The 12,950-nt window shown below is 51.2% G+C and overlaps 1 protein-coding gene across 16 annotated transcripts in view; it reads left to right on the top strand.

The window, feature by feature from the left end:
* The window catches only part of Camk2g (calcium/calmodulin dependent protein kinase II gamma), a 59,041-nt gene that overhangs the window by 42,735 nt on the left and 3,356 nt on the right, over positions 1–12,950 (top strand). For 2 of the 16 annotated variants that reach the window (XM_023718771.1, XM_023718758.1), the window contains 7 exons: positions 2,324–2,356; positions 4,347–4,415; positions 5,566–5,610; positions 7,129–7,177; positions 9,110–9,223; positions 10,948–11,023; positions 11,328–11,422. In XM_023718771.1, coding sequence (XP_023574539.1) covers positions 2,324–2,356; positions 4,347–4,415; positions 5,566–5,610; positions 7,129–7,177; positions 9,110–9,223; positions 10,948–11,023; positions 11,328–11,422 — 481 coding nt within the window. The remainder of the gene's footprint in view (positions 1–2,323; positions 2,357–4,346; positions 4,416–5,565; positions 5,611–7,128; positions 7,178–9,109; positions 9,224–10,947; positions 11,024–11,327; positions 11,423–12,950) is intronic. The other 14 variants (XM_004624020.3, XM_023718791.1, XM_004624017.1 and 11 more) reach the window with 7 other exon arrangements.

Genomic DNA, 12,950 nt, shown 5'->3' with positions numbered 1-12,950 from the left:
TTAGACCACTGAGCCATCTCACCAGACCCTAGTTATTTTCTTAAGGACTGTTTGAATATTGGTTTAAGTATGGAAAAAATTAAGTATGGAAAGGAGGCTTGAACCCTTTTCTAGTGTAAAATTTAAAATCCATACATGTAGTTTTTATGTAAGGTAAGATGTGCTTCTTTAAAAGTGACCTGCCATTTAAACAGCACTGCAGTGCACTAGTGGAGAAGGAGCCCAGCTCTGCGGGGCTGAGGGCAAAGCCCTGAAAGGATGGAGAGCTAAACTCAAGGATATGTCTGGGAAGTAGCCTAGGAGTAGAAAAGGCTGAGCTTGAGGGAGAGCGGGGCAGTTCGGGAAGGAGAGAGCATTTCCCCCATGCCGTTGGAGCAGATGGCTGAAGGTCTGCTTAAGGTGAGGGGCAGGGAACAGCGGCTGCAGTGGCCTTGATGGCCAGCTCCTGAAAAGCCCTCGAAGCAAGACTGTGCCTGCGGAGAGAGTGCCCTGAGACTTCTCACCAGGGTGACTCGGTGCAAGTTAGAACCCGGCACTCTGCTGTAGCCGAGCAGGGGTGGGGAGCCGCACACATTGTCAACCTTTTGCTAACTCTAAGGCATTTTGCTAGGTACTGTGGAGCTAGCAAGGGTGGATAACACTCAGACCTTCCTTCAGAGCATTAATACTCTGGGTAAAGGAGTGGGCGAGAGAGATGGTTCAGTAGGATAAGCACTTCCCTGGCAAGTGCAAGGGCCTGAGTTCAATCCTTGGTTCTTAAAAAAAAAAAAAAAAAGGGTAAAGGAGTAATTAAGGTAGGGAGATAGGCAAAAATATAAGACAACGCCCTCCTACTTTTTTGAGATGGGGTCTCTATATAATGCAGACTGACCTTGAACTCACTATGTAGCCCAGTGTGGCCTCAAATCCTCCTGCCTCAGCCTCCTGAGTGCTGGGATCACAGGCCCAAGCCAACAGGCCCCACTAACATCCTCTTCCTAACAGATAATTTGGAAGTAAAAATCACATATTTGAGTACATTCAAAAGGCTAATATAGGGGCCAGGGAGATGGCTCAGTAGAATAAGTGCTTGCCTGGCAAGTGCAAGTGCCTGAGTTCAATCCCCATTTCTGGGGGGGAAAAAAAAAGCTAATGCAAAAGAAGCCTAATCATACTTAAGCTTTTCTTTCCAAATTCTATGTTATGGGCTGTGTAGCCTTCTTATTTTGATTATGATGCAGCCGCTAAAATGCTTTGAAAGTAGAATGTTAGCCCCTGGAGGACAGAAATAATTTACTGCATCCAGGACAGCCCTGAATGTTCAGTGATGTTGCTAAACCTACGTACAAAAGTCAAACAGGACTGAGCACATAGCTCAGCAATAGAGCGCTCCCCTAGCATGCATGAGGCGCTGCATTCAGGCTCCAGTACCCAAGAAGAAAAAGCAAAGGTCCAACAACAGGCAGACATGTTCCAGGAGAACTTCTGTCTTCCAGTGAGGTGATTTTGAAATTTGTAATTCCTTCACCTTTAGACACAGTCCTCTGAGGCATATTTTCAGTGTGCCGCGTGATCTTTATTTTGATGCTCCTTTCATATCTGGATGTAACGTCCCCGAGCATCTGGCTGAGGCTAAAAAATCATGGCTTCCAACATTCTCCTCAGCTGACCGCTGCATCTTTATGATCACTGCCCTTTCCCTCACCAGCACTCTTCTCCATTTCCTGGAAGGACAGAATACAGTCAGACTGTCAGATCTTTCAAACAGACGTGGCCATCCCAACAAAGAAATGCCCAAGTTTAACTAAGATAATTTCAGAAGCCCAACATCTTTATCTGCACAGCAGTTTAGGGGTACAGCGAGTTCTGGGTTGAAGTCTTATCTGACTGAAGCCAAGGAAGTTCTGTAGAAGCTTTGGCTTCATGCCTGGTGGCTGCTCACCGAGTTACAGACAGACCTCACCATGAGAGAAAGTAAATGGCCTCTGAGTTGCGCTAAGCTTGTGAACTAGACCTGTAAATTGGCAGGAGCCAGATGTTGCCCTCGCAGCCTCGTGACTTAATCTCCTTAAGAAGCTTTCTCTGAGCGAGGCTGAGACTTCTCAGAATGCACTAAATCTGTGTTTGTGACCCTGACAGAGTTCTTCCTGCCAGGGTCTAGAGGGTGTGCTCCTGTCAGTCTCCGTGCTGCTTTAATCCCTCTGGTGCTGGACTCCGGGTCTCCTTCTTCCACTCTTCTCTCCTATGATGCAGAGCCCATGCTGGGGCACTAACCTGCAGTGTCTCTGTGCTTCTCTTACCTCCTCTTTCCCCTTCTCTTTCCCTTTTGCTGTGGTGTGTCCAGAAAAGGAAGTCAAGCTCCAGCGTGCACCTAATGGTGAGCCTTGCCTGCCCACCCATCCGCCCACTCCATGCTGCCTGCGCCCGCCTGCAGCCACGCAGACTCATTCTGCCATGTGCGTGTGCTTCACTCATCCTCACTGCATGTCTGTGCCATGTGGGCAGGTGTGGCCTGTCCTGCCAGGCGGGGGCCATTGCCCAAGGTCACCCAGTGGCCTCACACATGGACTTCAGAAGGTGTGGAACAGCACCCCCGCTCTGGAGGTTTAATGGCTCCCCACAGCCCAGGGCAGGGAGTGAAGCTGGCAGGGACTCAGGGCCAGGTGGCAAGCTTAGGGAGACCCTCACACACTGTCACTCAGGAAGAGAGGCCTTGCTCCCTCGATGTATGCAGCTGCTCCACACAGACCCATATGTGTAGGCAGCTGTGTGGTGGACAGAGGAGTGGAGTCTGGTAGACTCCAGCTCTGAGCCTTGCTCATCTGGCTTTTTCCCTGGGCAAGCAGCACTCTCAGGCTGGGCCCAGTGTTATCCTGCACACCGAGCCCTCAGGAACAGCTGACAGACTGTAGTACACAAGTCTTTCTCACCGGACACAAGGCACCAAGGGGAACGCAGCAATCTGAATCATTGTGAAACTGTCCATTACAATCAAAGGTGGTATCAGCCTGAGCCTCTGCAGGCTTTATAAGCATCCTAGAGTCCTTGTCCCTTGCAATGGTCTTGCTCTCAGCTGAGCTTTGTGGTCAGGGCCACCTTTATCCATCAGCCCCAAACAGGAGGGGAAGCATCACCTACTGAGCTAGGAGGGCTCTGCTTTCTTGGTGGGAATGAAAGAAACAGCTGACCTGGATCTGGGCCCACGTGCTGGCTCCTCCAGGGGCGCTCTCCAGCCTGCAGAGTTTGTCGGAGTCTTGCATTACATAGTGCCTGGCTCAAGGTTCCAGGCTAGCCCTGTTTAGGGGTGGATAGCGTTAGGTCTGGTCTGGGAGGCCTCCAGGCAAGATATAGAGCAGTTTGGATGCCTTCTCTGTGTGTCCTAGCAGAGAAGTAGCACGTTCTGGCTGTCAACATGTCCTCATTGTGCCCTGCAGAGGCATCAGTCACATATTAGCCTCTCTGCCTGTTGAAGAACTTGCAGGCATCAGGCTGCTCAGTGGCCGAGACTCCCCTGGGACACCCAGTGAGACTAAGTCCTCTGCTTAGGGAATCGTGAGAAGCAGAGAGCATCGATAATGGCTCGCTGCCCTGAAGATTGGCCTCCTTTCTTCCTCTCCAGCCTCCCCATTTCCCTGCCTGGCTCTGCCATTCTGTGATGTTTTACGAGGCAAGATGTCCCTGGTGGGGGAGCTGCCATTAGGAATATTGGCCAGCCTGCCGGGCAGCCACAGCCCCTGTCAAGACTTAGCGCCCTCTGTGGTGCTCTGCCCTCACCTGCCCTAATCAAGTCCAAGATTGTTGGGCAGAAAGTGGTCAGCATAGCCCTGGGGCTCATGGATGTGTTTTGTACCCAGAGTTGAATGTCCTTCCTTTCCCCTCCGACACCATCTCCTATGTCAGGTATTCTCGCTCTTTTTCCTCTTCTGTTTAGGTCAGGCTTCAAGCCAGTATTTTGTGGGAAGGAAGGAAATGTCATTGCCAGGTAGATGGACAGCTGGAGATTGCCCACGGATACAGGAGCCAGAGTTCCTGAATTTTGTTGTTTCTTTATAAATCCTTGTCTTTTTCAAACCTGTAAAGTGGGAAAATCATGAGTTTCTTTGGTCAGGTATGACTGTGCAATGATACGGCACCAGGTGTAGCAGAGAGTTCTGGAGAGATACTTTAAAACAAGTCTTTTGTCTGGTCCCGCGTTGAGGATGCCTCCAGGGCCAGGTTTCTGAGGCCCTTCCAAACACACCCTTACTCTGGTCATCTCTCCAGCCCTGAAACCACTGGGCCAGGCCAGGGGACAAGGGAGGTCTGGGAGTCAAACCTGAGTGGCTTTGGTGACAGGAAGAACTAAACCATCTGTTTTCTTGTCTCAGCCACAGAGCAACAACAAAAACAGTCTCGTAAGCCCAGCCCAAGAGCCCGCGCCCTTGCAGACCGCCATGGTACCTCCTGACTACAGCTTCTCTGTCTCTGCCCCTGGCTGCCCCCACCCCCCGACTCCTTCCCTCTTCTTGCCTTCCCCTGTAAGACTCCTTAGCTTCTTGCCTTTTCTGACTCCTGTAGAGTAGGCTGCCCTGTGTGCTGCCCTATAGGTCCTTGCCCTTCATTGTTCCGCTTGACCATGCTCTGTCCTGCATGGAAGAACTGCCCATTGTTCTGCTCCTTTTGCCATTGTGGGGGAAGAGTGGTCAGGGCTCTCATCCAACCCCCTCAGCCCCAGCAGGGCCCCCCAGTGGGTCTGCTTGGGGGCTAGGAAGATGAGTTGCTTGTTAAAGGAGAGGTTGGCTCTTTCTTGGGACCTGTTCCTCAGTTCCTGGAGGCCTTAAAATGTGCCTCAGCCTCTTCTTTGCAATTGCAAGGATAGAAAGAGGGTTGGGGTCCCCCATGTCTGGATGGTGCCAAGGTCTCTGGGATTCTAGAGAGCCCTATCTGAATTCTCTCGAGGTTTTTCCAAGGGGCAATGTTCTGGGAGCTGCTTCTGCTAATTAGAGCAAGGCTAACTAGCGAGTTAGCAGAGGAGTAACTGGGAGAGAGGAAAGGGTGATTTGCCTGCCACATCCTTTACTTCCTACAGAAACTTAAGGACCAACTAGGGAAGGCAGAAGGCAGGCAGAGTGGGCAGCTCCCCGGGTTCAGCTTGCTGAGGGGACACCCTGAGTCTTTCTGGGAGACCTTATCATTCTGCCCTCCCTATGTCCCTGCCTCCTGTGTACTCCTGATGACCACTGTTGTCAGGACCCTGCCCCTGCCCTGAGTCCACGGCTTCTCCATGTTCTCGCCTCATGGAGCCTTGGCCCACAGAGAACCCTCAGAACCAGTAGGAAGCAGGGACAGAGGCTCCCAGCTTCCCAGGCACCTGCTTTCACTAGGCCGCTGCTTCTTAGCACTCATTGATAACGCCTAAGTCCAGGCGCCCCAGTTCCCGAGACCCCACTTGGGCCAGGGTTATTTATCTCGAGAGGATGGCTGGTGGCCTGGGCTCAGGGCTCGTCATAGGTTTCCTAGTGGGTTTTGGGTGATGGTGGGCTCCATCAGGGAAGAGCTGTGGGTCTGTCCCCAAGTCAGAAGGGTTATTTTTGTCTTCTCTCACAGGAGCCACAAACCACCGTGGTGCACAATGCTACAGATGGGATCAAGGTGAGTAAGAGACTCCTGAGCCCAGCTCCTGCTCTCTGGAGCAGCAGGAGCCAGCTAGGCTTGGTCTGAGTACTACAGATGGGCACCTTCAGGCCACATCCTGAGGCTGGGTGTTTGCTGAAGCTAGACTCTCTTTTCTGTCCTTGAATCCCTGGACAGATCACTTAACCACTCTGCACCTCTCTTTTCCTGTCTATAAATTGGGGAAAATAATGGAATTCAGCTGAATGTGGTGGTGCACACCTTTAATCCCAGCACTCAGGAGGCTGAGGCAGGAGAATCGCGCCCTTGCAGAGTTTGAGGCCAGCTTGGGCTACAAAATGAGCTCAAGGCCTTCCTGAGCTGCAGAGTGAAACCCTTTGTTGGGGGGGTGGGGGGAGAAAGAATGGAATCTTCTGCCATGAGTTGTGAAGTTTAGTGAGAATAGATGTTAGCTGAAGAACACAGAGGCAAGGTGTAATCAGAACTGCACTGTGGACACCCCCCATGCCACGTTTTCACTAACAATAAATATGTAATCAGCCCACCAAGAATCATCCACAGCTTTGGTTTTCATAGATGACGTTACAGATGGGGGGTAATAAATCAATAATCAGGATAAAATCCAGTAGTGAGAAGTGCTCTGAAGGTGGCGGCCCACAGTAGAGGCAGTGAATGGGGCCTTCAGCGAGCCTTGTCTCAGGAGGGGACACTGGTTCAGCAGCTCAGTGGCAGCAGGAAGGAGGCAGTAGGCAGGCTGTGAGTCCTGGTGTTTCAGCAGACTGCAAGTGCCAAGGCGCGGCCTGTGTGAGGGCTGCAGAGCGGGGCACAGCGGATGTGATGAGCAAAGGCCCAAGCCCCAGGCGGGCGGTGTTGGTGGGAAGCTGGCAAGGCTGGAGCAGTGTTTGCACTTTGTTCTAGCAGCCAGAAGCTATTAGCAGTTTTTAGCAGGGGAGTCACATAAATACTCTGAAAGGTGCATGTGGTGACTTTTGGAGCAAAAACTTGAGGGAGAAGGCAAGAGAAGCAGCAGGGAGAACGGAAGCTGCTGTAGTGGGTCAGGTACCAGGTATTGGCTGTTTGAGCCCTAACTTTAAGTGTGCAGTTGAGAGAAGAAAGGAGATGTGGCTTTCATTATAGAGCTAGAATCAAAAGTTGTTTTTTTTTTTTTTCTCGGAACCTGGGATTGAACTCAGGCCCTTGCACTTATTCTACTGAGCTATCTCCCCGGCCCTTAGAACCAAAAGATTTTACTTTAGATGGATTGATTGGACATAAGAGAAAGAGAAGAATCGGGGATGATTGCAGATTTTCATCAGTTGAGTGGTTGGGTAGATGGGCTAATGTACTGAGTTGGGGAAGAGTGGGGCAGGCATTTGGGATCCCAGAGTTTTGTGAGTTGGAAAGTAAGGCTGAAAGTAGAAACTTCTGCTTTGTTGTGGCACTTCCTGTAGTAGCTCATGCTCTGCTTTTGTTCTGCGTGCTCCTTTGAGCTTTCAAGCTTTGGGTTTATAGAAACACGTTCTTTTTGGCCCATAGGGCTCTACAGAGAGCTGCAACACTACTACAGAAGATGAGGACCTCAAAGGTAGGTGCTGGTCCTTGGGAAAGGACCCCCGCTATGACCCCAGGGCCTTGGCTGTGACGGGGCTCCTGCCTTGTCTGTCTTGAGACTGGGGTTGGTGGGTGCTTATTGGCAGACGAGGGTTTTTGTGTGAAAACAACTTTGCATGGGCCAGGGTGTAAGTCCCTGCTGGCGTTGCTGGGCTGGGTGAAAGTCTTTGCTTCTTTGACCTAAGTCTAGATCAGCTAAATTAGCTCTTCCTGGGCCCAGGCTCAGCTCCTGTTGCTAATGATGTGATGCCCAACAACAGGGACATCTCAGGTCCCTGCAGGATTTTGGTGTCCAGTAGGGCATCCTGGTTTTCCTAAGGTGATTCCCAGAATATGAAACTATCAGGGCTTTTTGTTTTGTTTTTTAATTTGGTGAGTAGGGTGGGGGTCGGAACAGGAACCGAACTTAGGACCTTGTGCTTGCCAGGCAAGCGCTGTGCCACTGACATATCTACCTTATCCCAAAACTATCACTTTTTTTTTAATACAGGGCTTTGGGGCTGGGGAGATGGCTCAGGGGAATAAGCGCTTCCCTGGCAAGCGCAAGGGCCTGAGTTCAGTCCCCGGTTCCGCCAAAAGAGTAAATAAATAAATACAGGGCCTCACTATGTAACTCAGACTTGTAGTGATCTTCCTGTCTGAGCCTCCCCAGCATTGGGATTACAGGCGTGCACCAACATGCCTGGTTTTAGTGGCCAGCATGGCGCACCGGGGTTATGAGGCTGGCACAACATGTGGTACTGGGATTCAAACCCAGGTCCTTGTGCTTGCCAGGCAGGCACTTAGACTGCTGAGCTATCTCCCTAGCCCAAACTGTAGGTTTTTAAACCAGGATAAAGACTGAGGATATGGGGGGTCTGCCCATTAGCTCAGGTGTTTAAGTGCCTGCTGAAACAAAGCAGTCAGGTTCAGAATGCTGTGGTTTGATCCCTTCATCCTCCAGCCAAACCAGACCTGCCCTGAAGGCATCCTGAGCAGCCAAAAAAAAAAAAAAAAAAAAAAGACTGAGGATATGTAGCTCAGTGGTTGAGCACTTGGTAGTACATTCAATCCTCAGCACTGCCAAAAGTGAAAAGGAAGAAACAATAAAGGAAGAGAGGAAGGATAAGGAAAGAAGAAAAAGGAAAAAAGACCAAGGCAGTCTTGGGCCCTGTGGGATGAGTCGGGTGCTCTAGTCCTGAGATTTGGCCATGGATGGTGGAGTCGGAACTGATCTGATGTCTGAGAGGCCATACTTGGCCGTGTCTTGGTGGGCCATGAGGCCCAGCATACGGGGCTTGGGGCTGCCCAGAGTGTCCTGTGGTGTGGGGAGCGTGGCGGGCCCGACTAGCGGGATTTTCTGACCTCCTCTTTGAGTCAGCCTCCTTCAGTAAGTTACCTTGAGGTGGGCAGCACAGAAAACAGAGGGTGTGAGATCCAGAGGTAAGAGAACAAGTCCATGGGCAGCGAGAGGCGCTGAGCCTTTGGGAACCAAAAACAAAACAGCAACAACTTTAAAAATCAAAAGCAGAAACATAGGCAGTAATAAGGAATACTGTCACCTGGGTTGCTGGGAGCCAGGTCAGGTCACTTCAGTTGTGGGCTGCTGGTGGAGTAGAAGGCACCCTCTCAGGCTTGTGGCCCTTGAGCGTCTTCCTTGGGAACGGGGTCCCTGTACAGCTGTTGAAGGCTTCCCTGGAAGCCGCAAGCCCGGGTCTGTCTGCACCTTCCTGGTGCTTCTGACTGGGAGGCCTCTGGCAGAGGCAGCGGCGTGGGGTGTGGTCCGGCACCCACGGCAGCCTGAACATCACTTGGCCCTGGCTCTGCAGCGCCCCGGGCTCGGGTCCTATCCAGCTTGCTCGCTCACCTGCCTTGTTCTGTTTGTTTTGGCTGCTCTGCCTTGCCCTGCCCTGCCCTGGCTGGCTAGCTGCCCCGCTCCGCACTGGGAATGGCAGCTCGGTGCCTGAAGGACGGAGCTCCTGGGACAGAACAGCCCCCTCTGCAGGCATGCAGCCCCAGCCTTCTCTCTGCTCCTCAGCCAGTAAGTGTGAGGGAGGCACATTCTGGCTTCCAACTCCCTGGCTTGTCCTGAACCCCCCAGGGATTCCCCAGAGCTGTTGGCCCAACCCACCTGCCCATCTTAGTCGGCTGGAGACCTGTTCATACCAGACAGGGCCCCTGAAGCTGGGGCCATGGAAGTACCTTTACATGGGTGGAAGGCCATGGCGTGGAGGGAGGAGTAGAAAACCACTGGGGTGCATAGTGGGCCTGGCCGCAGTGGCAGCCAGGTCTGTGGGAATAGTGGTGAAATTGCAGTAACCAAGGAATTATGCAGGGGTAGGTTATCCTGAGGCTCATCCTCGTGTCATATTCCAGGGTGAGACCAGCCTGAGATGCGATCCAAGCCACGCTACCTTCAGAAGTGTGGGAAGTAGCTTAGCTTCCCCAAGCTCCTCTGGTGTGGGGAGAGGTTAGGGAGGCATGTGCCTCCAGTGTTGTGAAAAGTTAAGTGCTAGAGAAGGTCTTGACATGATGCCTTATGGGGTGAAGGTTCTGTTGGTGGTGGAGGAGCCCTTTTGGCTTCCCTTCCTCCCACATCCACTGGTGAAGTTTCTGAACATAAACCTTTCACCCACAGGCCCTGGGCAGGTTCTCTAGAGGGGCTGGGCAGGGTCAGAGCAAGACTGTTGTGTGGACATACTTGCTTGCTTCTTTGGAAGAGGAGAGTTCCCTTGTTCCTCTAACTAGCTGCTTAGAGCTACCCATCAGTGGGGGGCACCTTTGGTTGTGCTGCCCCCTGCCAGCTGGGCCCCTGGGCTATGCTGGGCCAGTGGTGCCATGCTGGTGCTGCTCAGATGCTTGCCTTTGTCTTGCAGCCTCTTGCTTCTGTGAAGAAAGGCTTGTGGCCTAGGCCAGCAGGGGGTCAAGGCTAGCCCGAGCTTGGTGCAAGTCCTCCCTTACCTTAGTGACACCCCTGCTAATAGTGGCATTCCCTGTATGTGAGCTGCCCATGAGAGCAGGATGCCACCAGCTGTCCCTTGGCATGGGAGGCTCTGAGGGCACTGACTGCTTGTCAGTCTGAGCTTTGTGTTGGTTTCCCTGAGGGACACATGCTGGCAGGAGAGCTGGGGTGAGAGTTATAGCTTTTCCAAGGCTTGTCCAGGGTAAATGGAGCCTCTGGCAAGAGGCTCTCAAGAATTTTTACAGTTCCAAGATCACTTATCCCAGCAAAGCCTTTCGGGGAGATGAGGAGGTGAGGCTAATTCAGAGTCCATGCTAGGGCTCTGTTCATTCTTTGGGAGCCCTCATCCCTAACTAGCTTCTGCTGTCAGGGTGGCTGTTGCCCAAGGCTAGGTTCTGGGCTCTGAATGAGGGCTCCGAATGAGGGTAGCAATTGAGATCTGACTGAGCCCCTTCTGGTGGTTGGGGTGGGTATAAACTGCTGGGGTGGGAGATGCTTCTCAGAGAGAGTGAACTGCTGGCGTTGAGTCACACAGACTGGTAGTGAGTTCATGATTTTCCAGGCTCCTTGGCTGTTGAAGAGAAGTGTTTTCTGTGACCTGGTTGTTGTTGGAGAGAGAGGTGAGAGGCCAGAGAACTCTTAACTAGTGGGTGTGCTCACAGAGGGTACAGAGGCCTTAAAGACAGTGAGAGGGATGTCTCTGACAAAGGGATGACAGGGGACACCCTAAGGGGTCAGACTGGGCTCTCTGTCATGGGAGAGGTTGCCCAGTGGGTAAATTGGTGAATTTTTTTCTCCTACAGTGCGAAAACAGGAAATCATTAAAATCACAGAGCAGCTGATTGAAGCCATCAACAATGGGGACTTTGAAGCTTACACGTGAGTTAAGACCCATTTTCTTGAGGCATAGGTCACCCCTCAAGGCCTTCTCTGCTCCCAAAAAGCAGCAGGTACCACAGGAACAGGGTGGGCTGGGCTTGGGTAGTATCCAGGTTAAACCCAAAGCCCCTCTGCCAGGAGCCCTTTCAGGTAGGTGGCCCATAACTGAACCAGAAGCATGGCCCATAGCTAAGCCGCTGCTGCAGGCCAGCTCCACTGCCAAGGAAGGTGTGTAATTCCCCTATCTGACAACCTGCTTTGAGCTTGTCTTTTTCTTTCCCTTTTTTTTTTTTCTTTCCTGTAGGAAGATTTGTGACCCAGGCCTTACTTCATTTGAACCAGAGGCCCTTGGTAACCTCGTGGAAGGGATGGATTTCCATAAGTTTTACTTTGAGAATCGTGAGTGGGTTCGTGCTGCTGATATACTCCTGCCTGCCCCTTCACCTCTTTGCCTCTGCCTCATCCCCCTTCCCCTCGCCCCCATTGCCCTGGTCTTCCCTTGACCTTCCTAGCATCCTCCTCTGTATGCCTCCCTCTCCCTGCCCTGCTGCCCCTTCTGAGGGGAGAGCCCCAAACACCCTTTCATCCAGCAGCTGCCTCAGGGCAGGGCTGGTTACCACAGTCAGGGTCATTGTATTTCTTTAAGCCTCATCTTTTTTTGGGTCAGATTGCAAAATCCCTGAGATTAGGTTGAGAGGATCTCAGCAAGTAATCTATGTCTGCAGGTTTCATAATAGAGGAAATTAAAACCAGAGTAAGAATGTGCAAGCAAGTATCAGAGAACTGGTGATTTGTGCTGCTGGAAGTTGTGAAGGGAGGCAAGCACACCCTGGTGGTTTTTTGTTGTTGTTGTTGTTTTTGTGGGGGATGCTCTGCTTAAAGACCCAGGGGTGTACACCTGTGATCCCCGCACTCAGCAGGCTGAGGCAGGAGGGTTGTTGCAAGTTCAAGACCAGCCTGGGCTACAAAGTGAGCTCAATGTCAGCCGTAGTGGCGTAGTGAGACCCTGTCTCAAAAAGATCACAAGACCCAGAGGGTAAATAGTTGAGTCTTCACCTGCCTTCATTGCCTTTCCACTCATTGAGACTCCACCCCTCTTCTTATTCCTCTTCTTGTCTACCTTAGCCTGGGTCTTTTCCCATTCTACCCTGTTTTATTGCTCCACATTTCTGCTGTGTTTAACCCTTTAAGTAATTATTTTCACCAAAAGCAACTCCAGATTTTATATTAGTTCTAAGGAAGGTCTCTTGCAGCTCCTATGTAAAAATGGAGTTGAACTAAAATGTGAATCCAGGGGCTGGGGAGATGGCTCAGTAGAGTAAGCACAAGGGCCTGAGTTCAATCCCCAGTTCCGCCAAAAAAATAAATAAATAAAATGTGAATCCAATAAAAATGCACCACCTGCACAGCATGTACTGATAATGACAGTCTGACTTCCTTTCCCTTTCCCTGGAGGATCCCAGGAGATGGTCTTTGCTGGGAGTTCTGGTGGCCTCAGTTTTGATGCCTTTACTTTTTTAAGTCACAAATCAACTTTTTTTTTTTTTTGGTGGAACCGGAGATTGAACTTACCAGGCAAGTGCTTATTCTACTGAGCCATCTTCCCAGCCCACAAATCAATCAGCTTTGAATGTTTTAACTTAATAATTTTGTAAGCCCTAAATAGGAACAAGTTAACTTTGTGAAATCTATACATTAGCCTAACAGACTGGAAATACCGTAAGTCTCGGTATGGTAGAGCACGCCCATCACCCCAGCACTCCAGGGACTGAGGCAAGAGGCTTGGCGTGAGTTCATAGCCAGCCTGGACTACATAGTTTAAGGTCAGCTTGAACTACAGAGGGAGACTGTCTCAAAAAAAAAAAAAAAGATCTAGCCACGTGTTTTCGTGCACACTTGTAATCCCAGCACTCCAGAGGCTGAAGCA

This window comes from Octodon degus, unplaced genomic scaffold, assembly GCF_000260255.1.
Source record: "Octodon degus isolate 3935 unplaced genomic scaffold, OctDeg1.0 scaffold00005, whole genome shotgun sequence".
In the NCBI taxonomy this organism is placed as follows: domain Eukaryota; kingdom Metazoa; phylum Chordata; class Mammalia; order Rodentia; family Octodontidae; genus Octodon; species Octodon degus.
This window is presented reverse-complemented; position numbering and strand designations above follow the sequence as displayed.